Source organism: Drosophila tropicalis, unplaced genomic scaffold (assembly GCF_018151085.1).
Source record: "Drosophila tropicalis isolate 14030-0801.00 unplaced genomic scaffold, ASM1815108v1 contig_1009, whole genome shotgun sequence".
Classification (NCBI taxonomy): Eukaryota; Metazoa; Arthropoda; class Insecta; order Diptera; family Drosophilidae; genus Drosophila; species Drosophila tropicalis.
The window spans coordinates 1,379,053-1,400,029 of NW_027172367.1; the positions used below are offsets into that span (position 1 = coordinate 1,379,053).

Genomic DNA, 20,977 nt, shown 5'->3' on the forward strand with positions numbered 1-20,977 from the left:
TACATAAAAGCAGTTTCCAGTTTTGGTCTCCGAGAACGTTGAAATAATTGATAACACGTTGCAATGAACGTTTGTTAACTGTTGGTAATATAATTTCGTCGGGTATATGGAATTTTGAGCTTAATAAGAAAATACATGTAGAAAATAAAATTTACAAAATAAATAATTAGTAACAAATTTTAAAAATTAATTTATTATTAGCAATAAGACGGCAATAAGACCATTGGCACAAGCCGATAGTTTTAAATGACTCATTTTGTACTTGCTAATCTTTATCGAAGCAATCCAGCATTGCTTGTTGCTATTGCCAACCTGCATTTTAATTCCGAACATGCAATTCAAATGCAAAACTATCAACGAGTTCCAACTTCATTTCCGGAACGAAATCAACCATTGTATTTATTTTATTTTATCTTTTCATTTGCAGGCACCTCAAGTCACATAAGATAGAGAATACTCATTGGTTTTCCTGCAATCAATGCGATTTTAAATCTCGACTTAAGGGACATCTTACCAGACATACACTACAGCACTCTGGAGCTAAACCGCACAAATGCCCATACTGTGATTTTAATTGCAGTACAATAGATAACTTGCGCAAGCACATTATTAAGACAGGCAAGCATCCCGGAAGGTTTATTTATGAGTGCGACCAATGTTTAGCTGATCAAAACAATGCAATTTTTAAAAGCAACAGTTTTAAGGAATATCAAGCACATTTGATCACGCATTTACCAAAATGAGCGACATCAAAGTAAGTTAATTAAATTATATCTTTACATACTATGCGTGTGATATGTTTCATACATAAGTATTGTACCATTCAATATCATTTCATTTCATTGAAACTAAAATATATATGTTTAAGAACTCTTGTATATTTACTCCATTTCAAAGTGTAAAATAATGCCAAGAGTGTGACTCTTGTGTTATCATGTGTGGCTAAAAGCTAGTAAAAGGTAGCTCAAATATGCTTTGTTTGAAATGTTGCGTCGCACCACACGTTCAAAGGAAAGCTGGAACTTGTAGCAGGAAACCAAGGTAGACCTTAATATGGGTACAATTATAAGGAGTCAGCAATTGAGGAGCCGAATCCAAATGTTTGTCTGATGCTATGCCAGTAGTATCGGTACCAATTAGTTCTCATCGCATCGTATTCAGAGGCCGGAATGCCGGTTTGTTTAAGAGTCAACATTGTGCTGGAGGACTGAAAGAAACAAGGACTACATTAGCGAGAGCAGCGTAGAATTTTTCAAATATATGTATGTAATGTTATATAACACATTGTTAGCATGCATAAACAATCTACATTGTAATAATGTATGTAGTAGACCGCGGCGTTTTTAACCCAATAATCTATTTATGCATTTTATTGATCACCATTGACATCTATAAAAACTATAATTACTAAAATTGATCTTAAACTGGTTCAATTTGTATAGGCAAGAGTTATTTGAAGAAAAGATATTGTGTTGCACCGTAATATGAAACAAAACTTTTCAATACTGATAACGCAAGTTATAGTCACTATAAATCAGCTCTCCTTAAAAGCTGCCGATGGCGCTGTAGGCAGCCTTCTACGCCATTGCTAATATTATGCGTGTGATACGTTTCTACGCTATATAAACTAAGTGCGTGCCGATATACAGTGAGGCCACGAAATTATGACGTTTTGTTTTTGGACTTAAGTTCTGTTTTCAGTAACTTATTGGTTATTGTATTCAGATTGTGATCTGTAAAATTACATACAAAATTCAGAATTTCAATCGGGGGCAAAACGGATGTTGGGTTGGTTGGTTTTTAGGGTGTTTTTATTGTAAGTTTAATTATTTATAACTTATTATGCTTTATGGGGAGGAAAAGAAATCACATTTAATGCATTAGCATTAAATATAATCTGTTGTACCGAAGTTAATAAAAAAAAGATTTTAAATATATTAGTTATTAAATTTTAAACCAAATTTTAAATTTTATTACTTTTTTAGAATTTAAAGCATGTTTTGTGAAAATTTGGAGAAAACCGGAATAAAACAGACAAAGATATAGCGCTTAAAATGATTGGCCTTCAGTAAAACTGTTTGAGTATAAAAAACTTTAAGACAATTTTGTGACGAACAGCATTTTCCAAGTTTGGTGGGCACTCTGGCCGGAAAACCCTTTGACCGATCGTTTTCAAATTCATAAAATTTAAAATTAGTCGAAAATTTGGACGAAAAACAAATATTTTACTTTCAAACAGTGCAAAAAAATAAAAAATTTTCGAAAAAAAAAAAAACGATGATCCTGTGATCCAGCATGGTGCTCACCGCAAACCCTTTTTATACCCTTGCAGAGGGTATTATAAAATTGATGATATGTTTGTAACGCACAGAAGGAGACGTTTCCGACCCCATTAATTATATATATTCTTGATCAGCATGAGAAGCTGAGTCGATATAGCCATGTCCGTCTGTCCGTCCGTGCGTATGCGTTTTACTCAGCCATCCTAAGAGCTGAAATTTTTTTTGTGAGCTTTTTATCATCTGGAGCAGATTAAGTATGATAAATTGTCAGGATCGGACTACTATATCATATAGAGAAAACAAATTCAAAAAAATTTCATAAAAACTGGAGTATCCGCATTTGCTAATGAATTGAGTTGCAGAAAACAAATTTTGAACATGTAAAATTATTATTGCCAAGGACTGCAAGGGTATATAAACTTCGGCATTGCCGATGTTAGCTTCTTTGATATTTTTTCATAGAGCCACGGATCAAAGTGGTGGTCAGCGGGTTAGCCCCTTTTTTTCGATTTTGAATTTGATTTTCTCGGCTCCCAAGAAATTTAATGAAGAAATGATAATACGTAATTATTGTCATGCTAGCTTTTGACGTTTTTTTTTCCAGGTGCGTTTGAACAAAAAAGCCCCCAAATTTTTGACAATAGTTCAGCCCGGTCATTCAAAAATCTTTAATATTATAGTTAGGCATGTGTATTCTTTAAAAAAGTTGTACATCTAGGTAATCTCAGATAAACTGCGTACCAAAAATTTTCATTTTAACCCCAGTTTTTGTTTTGGGGCCCCTCGAAATTTCGGGATTTTGTATGTAATTCTTAAGGTCTCTTTCTTTGACGACGTTTTACTATACCAATTTAAACAAAAGTAACATTTTCTTAATCTAAGTATGAAAGAAAATTGAATTTCCCGTCAAATGATTGTAAGTATTGGCTATGAAATCTATCTAATGTTTGTCGGATTTTTATGAAACATGTATCATTTGACGGGAAATTCAATTTTCTTTCATACTTAGATTAAGAAAATATTATTTTTGGTCTGATAGATTATTCATATCTTCACAAAATATGTTTGAAAATGTGCCTTTTGGGCTTTAAACATACTTTATTTATTGTACTTTTTTACCGGTATCAAAATATGTTAAAGATGAATGTAAATTATTCAATTTGCAACTTATTTGCGTTAATTGCCAATAATATAATAAAGACAAACATCAAAAAACTGACTATACTTACAGTTTCTTCAAACTCAATGACAACATTCGAGTAGTGACCAGATGACCAGTTCTTTAGACGCCAACTCTGCTGGATTTTTTTTTCAGGTATAAGGTCTTCAAATTTACCCAGTACATTACCACCATAAAGAACAAATCTGTAAAAAAGAAAAATTAAAATTAGATTCTTGGGTACAAAATAAACACTGCTGAATAACAATAAAAGGCATAATAAACGTTATTTTACGCTGCCCCATTTTTTTCTTGTCTGAATTAGTCTATATGTTGTCTATTGCTTTTTTACAAAAAAAAAAATATTTTTCGTATTTAAAACTAACTATATTTTGAGGGCAAAATATTTATAAAAATTTTGTGTTAGTGGAATAAATATCTTAGTATAAAAAATATAGTCCAAAACTTTACAGAATCAACTTACTCGCCACCACGCACAGCATCAACTTTAGCGGGAGCCCGGGTAAATGCAGTTACCATTTCTGGCTTTGTGAGGGCATTATAAAGATCATTAGCATTACAATGGAATTCCTCGGTCATAGATAAGGTGCGCACATCTAATTTGCAACCGACGTTAGTAGAAGCATTAGGTGGTGTTTTTGGTGTTTTAGCCGACACCGTCACTGCTTTATGAATAGCATTTTTAACATTGTTAGCATCCTTGGGTGTAGAGTCATTAAGCGGGGATTCGCTTCCTTCGCCCTTTTTGGTAATAATAGATTTTTGGAGTATTCTTCCTTTAGTTCCTTAATATAGACCCCGAGTTGATGGCGTATGCGATCCCGACCCGTATTGTACATAAATAGTTTAAGGGTCTCCGATTCATCATTTGACTCGTCAATGGTCACAGTTATTTCTACATCATCCAAATCATTCTCTTCAGACAGATTGGGTATGGTTAGCTTTCCTTTGTGGCTCAGTTTGCTGTTTTTTAATAGCCGTCCGGACCACTTGAGGACTAGCTCCCACTCGTAGAAGAATATCAGCTTGCCCTTACGATTGTTGACAGTCGCTTCGCCATTACACTTATCCACCGCTTCGACTACGCAGTCAATATCGTTTTGTTCTGGCATTGAAGTATCGAGATTTTAGGTTAGGATTTCTTAAGTACGCTTTAATATACACTTTTACCAGACGACTTGCCTATTTTAAAATCTTTGAAAAGTTGCGGTAATCGTTCCTTAGACCATGGTGTTGCATTTTTTTCTGTCCAGTGCCAGTTATTGACGTTGGTAGCATCTGGTCGCTCTTCCACAATCCAACGAGGGTCTCCCTTCTCCCCATTTAGCCATGATTTTACTCTAAAAAACTGTGTGGGTGTATGTGGTTAGGAAATCAAATGCAGGTGGAGGCTGTCAACGGCAGGAGCGACAATTTTTATTCTACTCAGACGTCCCCGATTTGGTGTCACAAACGAAATTTCTAGAATTACTGTTTTTTTGTCAGCTTGATTTGCACTGGTTTTACAATCGATGATTTTATGACTTATCGAATACTTGTTAATCGATATTTTAAGTATGGGAGAAAAATTGATACACTAAAATGTTATATCATAACCATGAAAATTCGGTGGTAATTATTTACTTAATCCCAAATCGCGCCCAAATCACGAGCACAATCGCCCTGGCGATTTATTTCGTAGTTTTTGTGTAATTACAAAAGAAAATTAATGTTTTTAGCGCGATTACAGCTAAAAGAAGCTGTTTCCGGCTAAAAAAAACTGTCAAATTGTTGAGCTGGTGTTGTTAGATGCCGAATTTTGGATACGCGGGCTTTTTGAATCTATTATTTGTACTATTTTTAATAAACGAAAATATTATTCAGTTTACAAAATTTCTTAATTTTATAGAACAAATATAGTTCAGAATACAATATTCGGCTGCCAGAGCAGCCAAATATTCCTCGAATTTATAATTTAGATTAAAATATTTGGCTACCAGGGCGGTCAAACAACGCGCCAAATAAAAATAGCGTTTGCCAACACTGAAATCTACTTTGGCCGATTTTTCCACTTTTCAACACTGCAATCTCGAGTAGCGTAAGTAAATATTTATCACAGTCACGTAAATAAAAACTACATCTCTCATCTCTAACAAACAGCGGAAAACAACAAGGTATCAGTGTTGCCAGAATAAATGGGTACTGTTTTTTTTTGTTTAGGGGAATTAGTTTGTGAATAATCAATGAAAATTTAATAAAATTAATGACGTTTCTTTTGACAAACATGTGTTATTAATCTGTGTATTCAAGTAAGTTTGTGTATGGTAGACACTATAATGATTAGAACGGATAATTTTGACAACAGATCGTACGGAGCGATTTCGAAACGGAGTGAATTCTCGATGCCAGGTAATACAATTCCAATACTCATACATAGAACGACCTTAAATTCTCTTGCAGAATTACAAACTGTTAAGAAAAAATGTTAACAAATTCAGTAAATAAGTAAAATTTTTAAACGGAAGACTATTACTGGGAAATTAAGAATCAGCAAGCCTATTGCATTTGTTTGTTTCTGCCTTTCTCTCTTTTTTTCTGAATGGATATACATACACACAAACATATGTACATAAGAACGAATGTACATACATAAATATTTACATATGTATGTATGTATATAAGATGTATGTACATACATATGTGTTGTGGCAAACGTGTAGATGTGGATGAATGTTTAACCACCAAATGTAACAAATAAATGTTTAATATAAATCGAAAATCAGGTTTTAAAGTCATTTGTTAAAAAATTATGAATTAATTGCGTGTTTAAAAACGCAAATTATTGCTCTATTTATTATTGCTCGAATGCGACTGTGATTGATTTGGGCGTGTATTTACTTACATACGTACACTGAGTGCTAAAACGGAATGACAAATTCTAACAAAAATCTTATAAAATTAATTTCTTCTTATACTCTACATTTACATATATTAAAATGTGTTCAGTGGTTGTCATTCCGTTAGCGCGTTTTGGTTTTTAGAGAAATGCACACATATACAGTGAGTCAAAAAAGTATTGGCACACTTGAAAAATCCAACTTCTAAGAGCTGTAACTTTTTTGTTAACACAGCTATATGTAAATTAAAAATTACATTTATTAAACTCATATATTATATTTAATCTTGAACAAAAAAAAACTATATTTCAGCTTTGGTTCATTTGCAAAATACAAAAATGTAAATATAGGCACAAATTTTCATAAAAAAAGTTTTGGCACACGCTTTATTCTAGAACGCTCTTTCGTTTCCACAATGGAAATCTACCGTTATTTTTCATTTTTATACCATACACCCATAGGGTGAAATGGTATATTAAAGTCGCCAAAATGTATGTAACAGGCAGAAGGAAGCTTCTCCGACCCTATAAAGTATATGTATTCTTGATCAGGATGAACAGCCGAGTCGATCTAGCCATGTCCGTCTGTCCGTCCGTCCGTCCGTCCGTATGAACACGCAGATCTCGGAGACTAAAAGAGCTAGAGCCACCAAATTTGGTATGTATACTCGTGTATTATGTACACTTACAGAGTTAATTGGAATTTCGGCCACGCCCCCCTACGCCCCCAGGAATCACATAAAACTGTTTTTCTTAAAAAGTATGATAGCTAGAGACATCAAATTTAGTTTGTATACCCGATTAGTTAGCGCGCAGAAATGAATTGTTCAAACTTTTTGCCACGCCCCCTTACGCCCCCTGGAATCACACAAAACTGGTTTTCTTAAAAAGTATAATAGCTAGAGACATCAAATTTGGTTTATATGCTCGTTTAGTTAGCGCGCAGAAACTAATTGTTTAAACTTTTTGCCACGCCCCCTTCCGCCCCCGGAATTTACATAAAACTGATTTCCTTAAAAACTATGATAGCTACCTACATTAAATTTGGTATGTAGACCAGCTTAATAGACGCGCAGATATTGGCTATTTAAACATTTCGCCACGCCCACTTCTGCCCCCGCAAATTAAACAGAACTGATTTTATCAAAAACTAACAAAGCTAAAGTCACCAAATTTAGTATGTATACTGGCATAGTATGCGCGGAGAATTTATATATTTTCACATTTTGCCACGCCCACTTCCGCCTCCATAATTTAGAAAAAACCGATTTCCTCCTGTATTTTTTTGACTATCGCAATCAAATTCGGCAGACTAATTATTCTTATCTATTTCTATCAAACTACCAAATTTTATTGAAATCGGACTAGAAACATGCAAAATACGCGTATGAACGTATTTTACTAAGCGGTCCACAAGGCCAGAATTGGCCGTTGGCTAGTGGCGGCGCTAGAGTGCTCGTGTGTTCGTAGAGTGAGCGAGATAGCACATACTATGAAACATGTAAAAACAATTTAATAGACATACATTTGGTTTTCGCAATTTTAAATATTTCTTTCACCTGGTGTATGGTATACCCAAGTCGACGAATCGACTTACTTGCTTCATTTCTTTTACTTTTGCGTTCGTTTTGGGTGTTGCACGTGTTTGCAATTACTTTTAATCAGAAAATTAAGAAGACAAGGGCAAAATGGCTAGAGGTGCTGAAATTTCTTTGGAGATCCGAAAACTGATCGTTAAACTGTATTTGGAAAATAAATCTTACCGGGAAATCGGCAAATATAATATATGAGTTTAATAAATGTAATTTTTAATTTACATATAGCTGTGTTAACAAAAAAGTTACAGCTCTTAGAAGTTGGATTTTTCAAGTGTGGCAATACTTTTTGACTCACTGTACACTCATTGGCAGCAATTTCAAATATTTAAAACATTTTATGTACATACAGTGGCTGCAAAAAAAAATTTGAGACATTTATTTTTTGACCTTAAATTTTTATTTTATTAAATTTTTATATAATAGTGAAAAGTTTTGATGTGTTTAATTTTATATATTTCAACTAAAAATATCAAAAAACTAACTTCGGCTATGTGGCGTATCTGCCCTTGCAGTCCTTGGTCATAATATTTTCACACGTTCCAAACCCTTCAGTAACTCAATTCATCAATGCATAAGCAAAACCTTCTAAATGTCATTTCAATTTCTTGTTCTTCATCTTCATACCGTTTTACATGCATGCTGCGATTGGCACCTACATACACATACAGTTTATGTTTTGATATTTATACCCCTGCAATACCCTCTGCATTAAAATTGGTCAGATGCTTGTAACGCACAAAAGGAGACGTTTCTGACCCCATAAAGTATATATATTCTTGGTCAGCATGAGAAGCGATATAGCCATGTCCGTCTGTCCGATCGTGCATATGCGTTTTACTCAGCCGTCCTAAAAGCTGTCGGGTTGAATTTTTTTATTACCTGGAGCAGATCAAGTATGAAAATCTTGAGGATCGGACCACTATTTGATATAGTTCTATAGTTCTGTAGGTGAAGGAGTTGGAGTTTCGCTTGATAATGTTGGATATAAAAGTTGCAGCCTGCTACGTCATTCGTCTTCAACAGAGTACATGCATACACACACACAGACGCAACGCTACATAAACTTTATGGGTATGCGTGCGTTGCTTTGCTTAGGGAATGAGGGAAGAAGAAGAACAAATTGTAGTGAAAAGAGTAAAATTGTTTTGTTTGTATATTAATTGAGTTGCAGAAAACAAATTTTGAACATGTATAAATAATATTGCCAAGTACTGTAAGGGTATATAAAATTTGGCAAGCCGATGTTAGCTTTTTTGATATTTTTACCCTTGAAGGGTATTATAAAGTCAGATGTTTGTAACGCACAGAAGGAGACCGTTTCCGACCCCATAAAGTATATATGTATATTCTTGATGAGCATGAGAAGATGACTCGATATAGCCATGTCCGTCTGTGCAAATCAACTTCACGTCTCCATTTTAAGAGCGGTCGGGATGAAACTTGATATTTGAGCTACTTATAACCCGTACGAAAATCATCAGGATCGGACCACAATATAATATAGTTTTATACGATAAGTAGGTAAATCAGTTTGAGTATCGGTATGAAATTATACGTATTGGATATAAAACATCAGATCCCAAAATTTGAATCTGATGGGATTAAAAGAACACAAGTTGCAGTCAATATAATTCGGATCTGCTTCCAGCTCTGCCGGCAGCGCTGTCAGTGTCATCAACAGAGCACATGCATACAGACTAGAAATGGGCATGGACTGCAATATTTCGGTCCAGCCCAACACGGTTCAAAATTGAAAATCCCATTGATTTCTGTTTTTACCTTTTTTTTTTATATTTTATTAATTTTCCACGTTTTTGCGTCCAATTTTCAATATGTATAACAATCATATATTATAATTTACAAGTTTTTGTACAAAAATAATAATTTGTCAAGGTTGGAGCTCGAAAGTCGAGTATGTCGCTCATTTAAAATTTGCCCCGAGGTTGAAAACACGCTTTCGCTCGTAGCTGAGCTAGCTGCAATACTTAATACTCTTCGGGTTAGTACCACTAGCGTTTTATGTGCTATGTTTCATAGTAAATATTTGTTAATATACATATTAGAATAAGAACTAGTCATATTGATAATCGACGACAACCCATTGAAGGAGTATCTTCCATTAAGATGGAATAAGAAACATGGAAAATATCTTTAAAGTGGCTAATCTGATCACACACAAGATTATACTACTTCATTCTTACTTCGTGTTAACTATAAAATCTCGCTCAGATTTCTGGTACAAGTGGAACTGGTGAATACTCTAACTTGACCCGTTTGGACAATTACAGAAAAATATACATACATATGTATGTATGTACCTATGAGAATGATCGCTGTAGTCTCTGCTCGTCGCTTTTCGCATCAACTATAAATATTTAAAAAAAATTTCATTTTAGATCAGGGGTAGGCACCCATAGCCCGTGCGGGCACTTTTCCTCGGAATATGATAGTTTTACCATCTGTGTGCATGCCGAAGTCTACACGAAGTGCACTTGGGATCGTAAAAACAGAATTAGTCTGTTGCAGCATTTCGACGCGAGCTCATCTAGTCGCGTTGTTCGATAAATGCTCATGAAAAAATTAATTTGGGGGTTGTTTTCTCATTTCTTTTCTTGCAGCGGATCATCGATTGTGCTGGTTTGAGCGATTGAACCATATTTAATTCACTTTTCATTTTTCGCAGTGTAAAGCACACACATACACTGACATTTTGAGCTGGCTCTCTTTGTGCCTACCCCTGGCGTAGACCCCGAGAGAGCGGCCGCAGCGAGAGCGAAAAACGTTCGCTCGCAACACCGTCGCGACGGTGTTTGTTTTGTTTTTATAAGAATATAAAAATAAACCAGAGGGCCGGGGCTAACTTTGACCGCGTCAAAGTTTGTATACCCTTGCAACTTTTTTGGTAACTCTTTCCTTACCTATTAGCCATCAATGTGGAAAAACGTTTTATCTAAAAAGGCTTATGTTTGCGAAAGAATGGCCTACAATCATAGGAAATAACGAAGATATTGACCAAAGTCACAGTTTTCCACCGATCGTTCCTATGGGAGCTATATGATATAGTCACCCGATCTTTATCAAATTGGACACAGTCATTAACAGATATATTAAATTAACAAATGTTTAATTTGAAAACAATCACGTTAAAAGTAACGAAGTTATTTACAAAAGTCACTGTTTTCGCCCGATCGTTCCTATGGGAGCTATATGATATAGTCACCCGATCTTTATCAAATTCGGCACAGTCATTAACAGATATACTAAACTAACAAATGTTTAATTTGAAAGCAATCGCGGTAAAAGTAACCAAGTTATTTACAAAAGTCACTGTTTTCGACCGATCGTTCCTATGGGAGCTATATGATATAGTCATCCGATCTTGATCAAATTTGGCACAGTCGTTTATAAGCGTAATAAACTCTCTAATATTAAGTTTCACGATAATAACATAGAAAATAACGAAGTTATTGAGAAAAGTCACTGTTCGTGACTTTGGGGTTTGTATGGGAGCTATATGATATAGTGGTCCGATCCGGCTGAATCCGAGATATACAACGCCTGCAGTATATACAAGCCTAGGTGCAAAATTTCAGCTCTGTAGCTCTTACGGTCTAGGAGGAGTTTGCGTTGATCCAGACGGACGGACGGACGGACGGACGGACATGGCTATTTGAACTCGTCTCGTCGTGCTGATCAAGAATATATATACTTTGTATGGTCGGAGATGCTTCGTTCTATGCGTTGCACACTTCTGACCAAAATTAATATACCCTTTTTGCAAGGGTATAAATATAAAAAAAACCTTTTTACGAGTACGAGTTGGGAATCGAAACAAGAACATTCCGATCGCCACAGCGACACAGACATGCGCTCATCGTTCTGCGATCTGTGCCAGACTGAATTATTTTCGATGCATAGCAACAGTGCTGCGAGCGAACGTTTTTCGCTCTCGCTGCGGCCGCCCTCTGGGGTTCTACGCCAGAGCCCGGCACTCATATCCCCCGGGGGATGAACACGTTAGGCACCTCGTATGCGTGTAACCGAACGGCTGCCGAAGTCCTCACACAAAAATCTCAAGAGCATGAGGGTGGATTTAGTTTCCCTCAGCATTTTGACGCAAGCAGATCTATGTCGCTTTGTTGAGAGAAAACACATGAAAAAATTGATCGCTACTTTGTTTTTCTATCTTTCTCTTGCATCAGTTTAGCTGCTGTACTCGTTATACCCTTGCAAAAAGGGTATATTAATTTTGGTCAGAAGTGTGCAACGCATAGAACGAAGCATCTCCGACCATACAAAGTATATATATTCTTGATCAGCACGACGAGACGAGTTCAACTAGCCATGTCCGTCCGTCCGTCCGTCCGTCCGTCCGTCCGTCTGGATCAACGCAAACTCCTCCTAGACCGTAAGAGCTACAGAGCTGAAATTTTGCACGTAGGCTTGTATATACTGCAGGCGTTGTATATCTCGGATTCAGCCGGATCGGACCACTATATCATATAGCTCCCATACAAACCCCAAAGTCACGAACAGTGACTTTTCTCAATAACTTCGTTATTTTCTATGCTATAATCGTGAAACTTAATATTAGAGAGTTTACTACGCCTATAAACGACTGTGCCAAATTTGATCAAGATCGGGTGACTATATCATATAGCTCCCATACAAACGGCCAAGTCACGAACAGTGACTTTCTCAATAACTTCGTTATTTTCTGAGCTATTGTCGTGAAACTTAATATTAGAGAGTTTACTACGCCTATAAGCGACTATGCCAAATTTGATCAAGATCAGGTGACTATATCATATAGCTCCCATAGGAACGATCGGGCGAAAACAGTGACTTTTGTAAATAACTTCGTTACTTTTAACGCGATTGCTTTTAAATTAAACATTTCTTAATTTAATATATATGTTAATGACTGTGCCGAATTTGATAAAGATCGGGTGACTATATCATATAGCTCCCATAGGAACGATCGGTGGAAAACAGTGACTTTGATCAATATCTTCTTTATTTCCTATGATTGTAGGCCTTTCTTTCGCAAGCATAAGCCTTTTTAGATAAAACGTTCTTCCACATTGATGGCTAATAGGTAAGGAAAGAGTTACCAAAAAAGTTGCAAGGGTATACAAACTTTGACGCGGTCGAAGTTAGCCCCGGCCCTCTGGTTTTATTTTGATTTGAGGCAAAATTTTGTCAACTTTCATTTTGCGCAGTGCAAAGCAACACACGCAGACAAGCAAGTGCACACATACAACTACATTTTTCTAGCGCTCTCTTTGTGCCGGGCCCTGTTCTACGCTGTTCGGCTTTTGCCGAAGTTCTCTGGGGTTCCATGCTTAGGCTAGCGTTTGTAATCAAAAAATCTTGAGTTTGACGCATCTATGTATTCTATGGCAGAGGTAGGCATAGCCCGTGCGGGCACTTTTCTTCGGCATATGATCGTTTTACCATCTGTGTGCATGCCGAGGTCAACACGAAGTGCACTTGAGAGCGTAAAATAGTAGTAAAATACGTTCATACGCATATTTTGCATGTTTCAAGTCCGATTTTAATAAAATTTGGTAGAAATATATAAAATTAATTGGTCTGCAGAATTTGGTTGCGATAGTCAAAAAATTGCAGCAGGCAATAGATATTTTCTAAATTATGGAGGCGGAAATGGGCGTGGGAAAATATTAAAGTATACAAATCCAGCGCGCATACTAAGAAAATCTACATTTGAAATTTGGTGACTTTGTTACTTTTGAGAAACTCAGTTTTATTTCATTTTCGGGGGCTGAAGTGGTCGTGTCAAAATTTTTAAATAGTCAATATCTGCGCGTCTATTAAGTTTACGTACCAAATTTTTTTTCGGTACCTGTCATAGTTTAAAAAAAAATCTGTTTATGTAAATCCCGGGGGCGGAAGTTTCTGCGCGCTAACTAAACAAGTATATAAGCCAAATTTAATATCCTTTTTAAGAAAAACAGTTTTATGTAAATTCTGGAGGCGTAAGAGGGCGTGGCCAAAATTCCAATTAACTATAGAGTTAAGGCCAAAATGTATAGACATTTACATACTACACGAGTATGCATACCAAATTTTGGTGGCTCTAGCTCTTATAGCCTCCGAGATAAGCTTGTTCATACAGACGGACAGACGGACATGGCTAAATCGACTCGGCTGTCGATTCTGAACAAGAATATATATACTTTATAGTGTCGGAAAAGCTTCGTTCTGTCTGTTACATAAATTTTGGCGACTTTTATATACCATTTCACCCTATGGGTGTATGGTATAAAAAGCCAAAAGATATCCGGTGGTAATAACGAAGCTATTTTTTCAACATTTTTTATACCCTTGCGAAAAGGGTATATTAATTTTGTTCAGAAGTGTGCAACGCATAGAACGAAGCATCTCCGACCATACAAAGTATATGTATATATTCTTGATCAGCACGACGAGTTCAAATAGCCATGTCCGTCCGTCCGTCTGGATCAATGCAAACTCCTCCTAGACCGTAAGAGCTACGGAGCTGAAATTTTGCATGTGGGCTTGTTTATACTGCAGGAGTTGTATATCTCAGATTCAGCCGGATCGGACCACTATATCATATAGCTCCCATACAAATCCCAAAGTCACGAACAGTGACTTTTCTCAATAACTTCGTTATTTTCTATGTTATTATCGTGAAACTTAATATTAGAGAGTTTATTACGCCTATGAACTACTGTGCCAAATTTGATCAAGATCGGATGAACGATCGGTCGAAAACAGTGACTTTTGTAAATAACTTCGTTACTTTTACCGCGATTGCTTTCAAATTAAACATTTGTTAGTTTAGTATATCTGTTAATGACTGTGCCAAGTTTGATCAAGATCGGGTGACTATATCATATAGCTCCCAAAGGAACGATCGGGCGAAAACAGTGACTTTTATAAATAACTTCGTTACTTTTAACGTGATTGTTTTCAAATTAAACATTTCTTAATTTAATATATCTGTTAATGACTGTGTCGAATTTGATAAAGATCGGGTGACTATATCATATAGCTCCCATAGGAACGATCGGTGGTAAATAGTGACTTTGATCAATATCTTCGTTATTTCCTATGATTGTAGGCCATTCTTTCGCAAACATAAGCTTTTTAGATTAAACGTTCTTCCACATTGATGGCTAATAGGTAAGGAAAGAGTTATTTCCACTCACAATTATTACAATTATTTGCAAAGAACACTTTATTACTTATTTCTGAACTTAAACTCGCAATGATTCCAAACTGGATGGCATTATACATACATATATGTATGTATAATACATATATATAAATATTAACCAATTTCAAAAAGTTAATTTAGAAGGGGTTGTTTAAAAAATGACTATGTTTGACGGCGCCACTGTAAGGGGGGTTTTTTCTCTCGTTCTGGACTACGCACAGTGGTTCATGTGAGCTCCAAAACTGAACTAAAAAAAATAAAAACCGTTGTGGTGCCCCCAGCATTTGGGGGCGCTTTGCACAGTGTATATTATATGTTTGTGTGTGTGATCCAAAGTCATTAAAAACAGAGGAACAAGAGGTTGCATTGTGTTTATATATTTGATATATATCAATAAAATAATATTTAAATTAAATGTTATACACCAAGTGTTTTTATGGTTAGCTCATTTTTAAGCTTTTTCTAGCTTTTTTTTGCCTTAAATCTAGCTTATAGTGACTCTAAATTTCTGGCAACACTGGTCCTACAGGGCGCAAAAATTAACCAATCGCTATGAAATTTTTTACATATGTTCTTTAGTATATTGTTCATCTGGTAGTAGAATTGGCGAAAAATATTTAAAATTGTTAATTTTAAAAAAGCTCATAACTTTTTAATTCTACTACCAGCGCTGCGGAAAAGTGTCTAGATTAAGCAAAAATTTTCATTTTTGGATTCAGACTTCATTTCCGAACCGTAGGACTTCCATAAGGACGAAATGGGGATGCCATTGGAAAAGTCCCCCCATCTCCCCCTTTTCACGGATCGCCGAAAAAAAATTTTTATACGTAGAATAAAGTTTTCCCAACAACTGTGGAAAATTTCAATCCTTGATCTATTATACATTTCTCAAAAAAAAATAAATAATGTTCGGCCCAACAAGGTAGAAACCCTCCTTAATAACTTCGCTATTGTCCTGAAACTTAATATTAGAGAGTTTATTACGCCTATAAACGACTGTGCCAAATTTGATAAAGATCGGGTGACTATATCATATAGCTCCCATAAGAACGATCGGTCGAAAACAGTGACTTTTGTAAATAACTTCGTTACTTTTACCGCGATTGCTTTCAAATTAAACATTTGTTAGTTTAGTATATCTGTTAATGACTGTGCCAAGTTTGATCAAGATCGGGTGACTATATCATATAGCTCCCATAGGAACGATCGGGCGAAAACAGTGACTTTTGTAAATAACTTCGTTACTTTTAACGTGATTGTTTTCAAATTAAACATTTCTTAATTTAATATATCTGTTAATGACTGTGTCGAATTTGATAAAGATCGAGTGACTATATAATATAGCTCCCATAGGAACGATCAGTGGAAAACAGTGACTTTGATCAATATCTTTGTTATTTCCTATGATTGTAGGCCATTCTTTCGCAAACATTAGCCATTGATGGCTAATAGGTAGGGAAAGAGTTAGTTAGAGGTATACAAACTTTGACGCGGTCGAAGTTAGCCCCGGCCCTCTGGTTTTTTATTTAGCTTCACTGAAGGCAAACCAGTTGAAGCGCTATATCTTTGTTCGATTTACTTCAAATTTGTACAACACATTTTTCAAATGCCAAAAAATTAAAAAAAAAAAAGAAATTTTTATTCTTTTTAATAATACTAACGAAACATTTTTCTTTGTTTTCGCTCATGGGTAAAGAATTAACACCAGAACAACAAAAATTGCTGATTGAGCTGCGCCGAAAAAAACAGGAACTATTGCTGGAAATCCAGGTGAGTTACTCAGAATACTTTCATTTCGATATTAATTCTGTACTATGTACTTACATAGTTCAGAATAAAAACTATAAATACTTATATGTACATTTTGGAATGTCCAATTGTTTTTAATGAAAAGCTTTGATCTTTAATTAAAATAGAATTATCTTTGAAAAAAAAAACAACAAATCCTTCTTCAAAACCAATATGAACTACAGTGTAACCGAATTTAACTTGATGTTTTATTGGTTCTAATCTAAGCTCGATTGTAGTCTACAGATGTATGATGAAAAATTTCTCTTACAAGTTAATAGTTTAAATTTAAAGATGCTTTACCCATAAAAAGGCGGATTAATAAGTTTCTTAATTCGCTTAAGGAGAGTAAGGTTTACAAGATTCTTCTATACAAATTTTTTATATTTATACCCTTGCAGAGGGTAATTTAAAATTGGTTAGATGTTTATGACGCACAGAAGGAGACGAATCCGACCTCATAATGTATATACATTCATGATCATCATGAGAAGCTGAGTCGATATAGCCGAGTCCGTCCGTGCGTATGCGTTTTACTCAGCCACCTTAAGAGATATCGGGCTGAAATTTTTTTTTTCATTTCTTACTCATAGCTATCAAAGTGGAAACACGTTTTTTCTAAAATGGCTAAAATTTGCGAAAGAACGGCCTACATCTTAGCCTAGGAAATACCTAAAATGTTGATCAAAGTCACTGTTTTCCACCGATCGTTCTTATGTGAGCTATATGATATAGTCACCCGATCTTTATCGAATTCGGCACAGTTATTAACAGATATATTAAACTATCAAATGTTTAATTTGACAGAAAATGCGTTAAAAGTAACGAAGTTATTTACAAAAGTCATTGTTTTCGACCGATCGTTCCTATGGGAGCTATATGATATAGTCACCCGATCTTGATCAAATTTGGCACAGTCGTTTATAGGCATAAAAAACTATCTAAAATAAAGTTTCACGACAATAGCTCAAAAAATAACGACTTTGCCGTTTGTATGGGAGCTATATGATATAGTGGTCCGATCCGGTTGAGTCCGAGATATACAACCCCAGCAGTATAAACAAGCCTACACTCAAAATTTCAGCTCTGTAGCTCTTACGGTCTAAGAGGAACTTGCGTTGATCCAGAGGGACGAACAGACGGACAGACACACATGGCTAGATCGACTCAGCTGATCCTGATCAAGAATATATATACTTTGTATGGTCGGAGATGCTTCGTTCTAAGCATTGCACACTTCTGATCAAACTTAATATACCCTTTTTGCAAGGGTGTAAAAATAGCACCGATACTTTCGCAAATGTTTCACCCATCTTAATTAAAAAAGTCATAGATAATATTTGCAATGGTGAGATTAGTTAGTGTAAAACCCTAAGAAACGGCACCATTCTTGTTAAAACTGAATCACTTCTACAAGCAATGAAATCACGGAGCATGAACAACTCCAAAGGAGTTTTGAGAGAAATCAGCGAAATCGTAGAAACCGGACTTATCATACTTACGTTCTCAACACCCAACCTACCCACCGAAATTAACATTGGATACCAAAAGACAAATGTTGTCCATATATCCCCTTCCAATACGATGCCGCAAATGCGGAAGACAAGGCCACCCTACTTACATTAACTGCAAGGAAGCAGGTGTAGCAAATTGCCACCATACAACTGTAGACCGAAGATGCCCTAATTTCATCAAGGAGAAAAAAATTCAAGCAATACGGATTCTGGAGAAAACCAACATCTCTCTGGTGAGATATGTGACTCAGTCAAACCTCATCATTTTAATCGACGGAACACCCACCCACTTTTTAACACACTCAACCTTTACCCATGTAGACCTGACGATCGCACCAAATGGAAAACAGACACTGACCTACACACCTGGCACCGATCACTGCCCCATTCACATTACACTTTTTGAGACTGACGCAACAAACCAATATATGCAACCGAGATTTTTAGTCGATTCAGCTGACTGCGAACTGTTTAAGATATACAGATAAGTACAAACATAAACCAAGAACTAGCAAACATTACCAAAATCATCAGACTAAGCGGAAACATTGCCATAGCACAAACAAGACCATCTTTATCAATAAAGAAGACAGTTCCTTGGTGGAACAAAACACTAGAACAATTAAAAAAGAATAAAAAGCAAGCTTGGTACCAACCCAAAAGATGCATTATGAGAACATAATGAAGTTTAAAATATCAAAGAAGCTAACATCAGCTATGCCGAAATTTATATACCCTTGCAGTCTTTGGCAATAATAATTTTACATGTTCAAAATTTGTTTTTAGCAACTCAATTCAGTCAAGAGATTATTATATTGACTGTAACTTGTGTTATATTTATCCGATCACATTCAAATTTTGGGATATTATCACATATGTAAATTTCATAGCGATACACCAATTTTTATGAAAATGTTTGTTCTGGAGCTATATGATATAGTAGTCCGATCCTGATAATTCTCATACTTGATCAGCGCCAGATAATAAAAAGCACAGAAAAAAAATTTCAGCCCGATATCTCTTAAGGTGGCTGAGTAAAACTCATACGCACGGACGGACTCGGCTATATCGACTCAGCTTCTCATGCTGATCAAGAATATATATATTTTATTGGGCGGAAACGTCTCCTTCTGTGCGTTACAAACATCTGACCAATTTGATAATACCCTCTGCAAGGGTATAAAAAAAACAACAAAGTCTTAAAAGAGACGAGCCTCAATGCATGCATTTACATCAGAAATAAAACCACATTCCCCAGTCTCCGAAATCAGGTCAAGAATAAACACCTTCTGCGGCAGAAGACTACGTCATGAGATGCATTGTATTTCATCACCTACTGACGCCAATCTTAACATTGTGGACAAAGACGACATATCACGAGTATTTGCCAAACACTGGTCAACAGCAAAGTCAATACAGGAGGGCGTATGATGCGGCACATATGGGTACCTGGTTGGTGACCCAGTTGCAAGGATCTTGGCACTAGTAGCAGATATGGCCTTTGCTAGTTCGCGATCCCCACAACCAATGTCGGGCGTTTCAGTCACCACCAACCAAATATCTTTGGACACCGGCTCTTAGTATTTTGACAAAGTGTTGTTCCAGAATACTAATGTTTGGGGGGGCAGTAGATAGCACTGAATTCTATGTCACCCATCCCTGTGGCCACTTTAACTGAGGACACTTATATGCTACGTGTCTCAATAACTTTTTGTGGAAAATGCCTAAGAGAATTCCTCACCAGAACTGCTGCCCCTCCAACGCTGTTATTGTTCCGCGATGGTTTGTAAGCAGGATAGAAGGCGAAACCAAATATTTTTACTATATCGCCCCTTTTCATCCTAATCTCCGACAAAAGAAGAATGTCAACGCTGTTGTTGTGCCATTAGCATTCCAGATAAGAAACTTCAGCGGGATCATTGCAGTCTATCACGGAATACCGCACTGTTGGGATCTGGAATCTAATCGTTAGTATACACACAGACTGTTATAATGCCAATCTAAGCCCTCGCCTTATTACCAAAAACACTGGAAAATGCAATCTAGCTAAACAGTACTCTTAATTCTGAAGAAGACATTGAAATGGCTGTAGATCACTTAACAGAGTGTATTCACAGGGCTGATGACGCTTCAAAGCCTACTGAGACTAATTTCAGAGACAATAAATATTGTGTCGCACTAACAAGAGAGGCCAGAGACCTTCTGGTGCAGAAAAGGAGGCTCAGAAGGCAAGCAATAAGAACTCAAGACCTTTGGTACCGTATCCTGTGGAATCGAGCTGCATAACAATTACGAATTGTAATAAGGGATCTGCGTAGCAAATTCTTCGAGCATAAACTGCCTTTCGTGGATTATACAGTGGATGCTAATTATTCACTATGGAATTGCACAAAATCTCTCAAGAGACAACCATTTAGACAAGTGCCTATCTGATGCCCCAGCGGTGAGCAGATTGGTATATACACCAGCAGATATAGCGACCGGCTTAATAGACACCGCAGTATCCTGGCAAGACGGCTACTCCCCGTCCTGG

General features: G+C 36.1%; 3 protein-coding genes across 4 annotated transcripts in view; 2 read left to right on the top strand and 1 right to left on the bottom strand.

Moving 5' to 3' along the window:
* The window catches only part of LOC137581869 (zinc finger protein 425), a 47,597-nt gene extending 46,854 nt beyond the window's left edge, over positions 1-743 (top strand). The window contains exon 4 of the mRNA XM_068296290.1: positions 428-743. Coding sequence (XP_068152391.1) covers positions 428-743 — 316 coding nt within the window. The remainder of the gene's footprint in view (positions 1-427) is intronic.
* Positions 744-858: 115 nt separating this feature from the next.
* On the bottom strand, positions 859-4,979 carry LOC137582051 (activator of 90 kDa heat shock protein ATPase homolog 1). Its single transcript, XM_068296518.1, is given in 6 exon segments — positions 859-1,207; positions 3,512-3,647; positions 3,926-4,166; positions 4,169-4,567; positions 4,645-4,774; positions 4,776-4,979. Coding segments are annotated over 6 exon segments (1,068 nt in total). The 5' UTR covers positions 4,794-4,979; the 3' UTR covers positions 859-1,063.
* A 631-nt stretch (positions 4,980-5,610) lies between these two features.
* step (cytohesin steppke) overlaps positions 5,611-20,977 on the top strand; it is a 60,867-nt gene continuing 45,500 nt past the window's right edge. The window contains exons 1-3 of one of the 2 annotated variants that reach the window (XM_068294844.1): positions 5,640-5,750; positions 5,807-5,850; positions 16,839-16,912. In XM_068294844.1, the coding sequence (XP_068150945.1) occupies positions 5,844-5,850; positions 16,839-16,912 (81 nt within the window). In that variant the 5' untranslated portion in view covers positions 5,640-5,750; positions 5,807-5,843. Of the gene's footprint in view, positions 5,851-16,838; positions 16,913-20,977 lie in introns of both variants that reach the window. The other variant, XM_068294773.1, reaches the window with a different exon arrangement.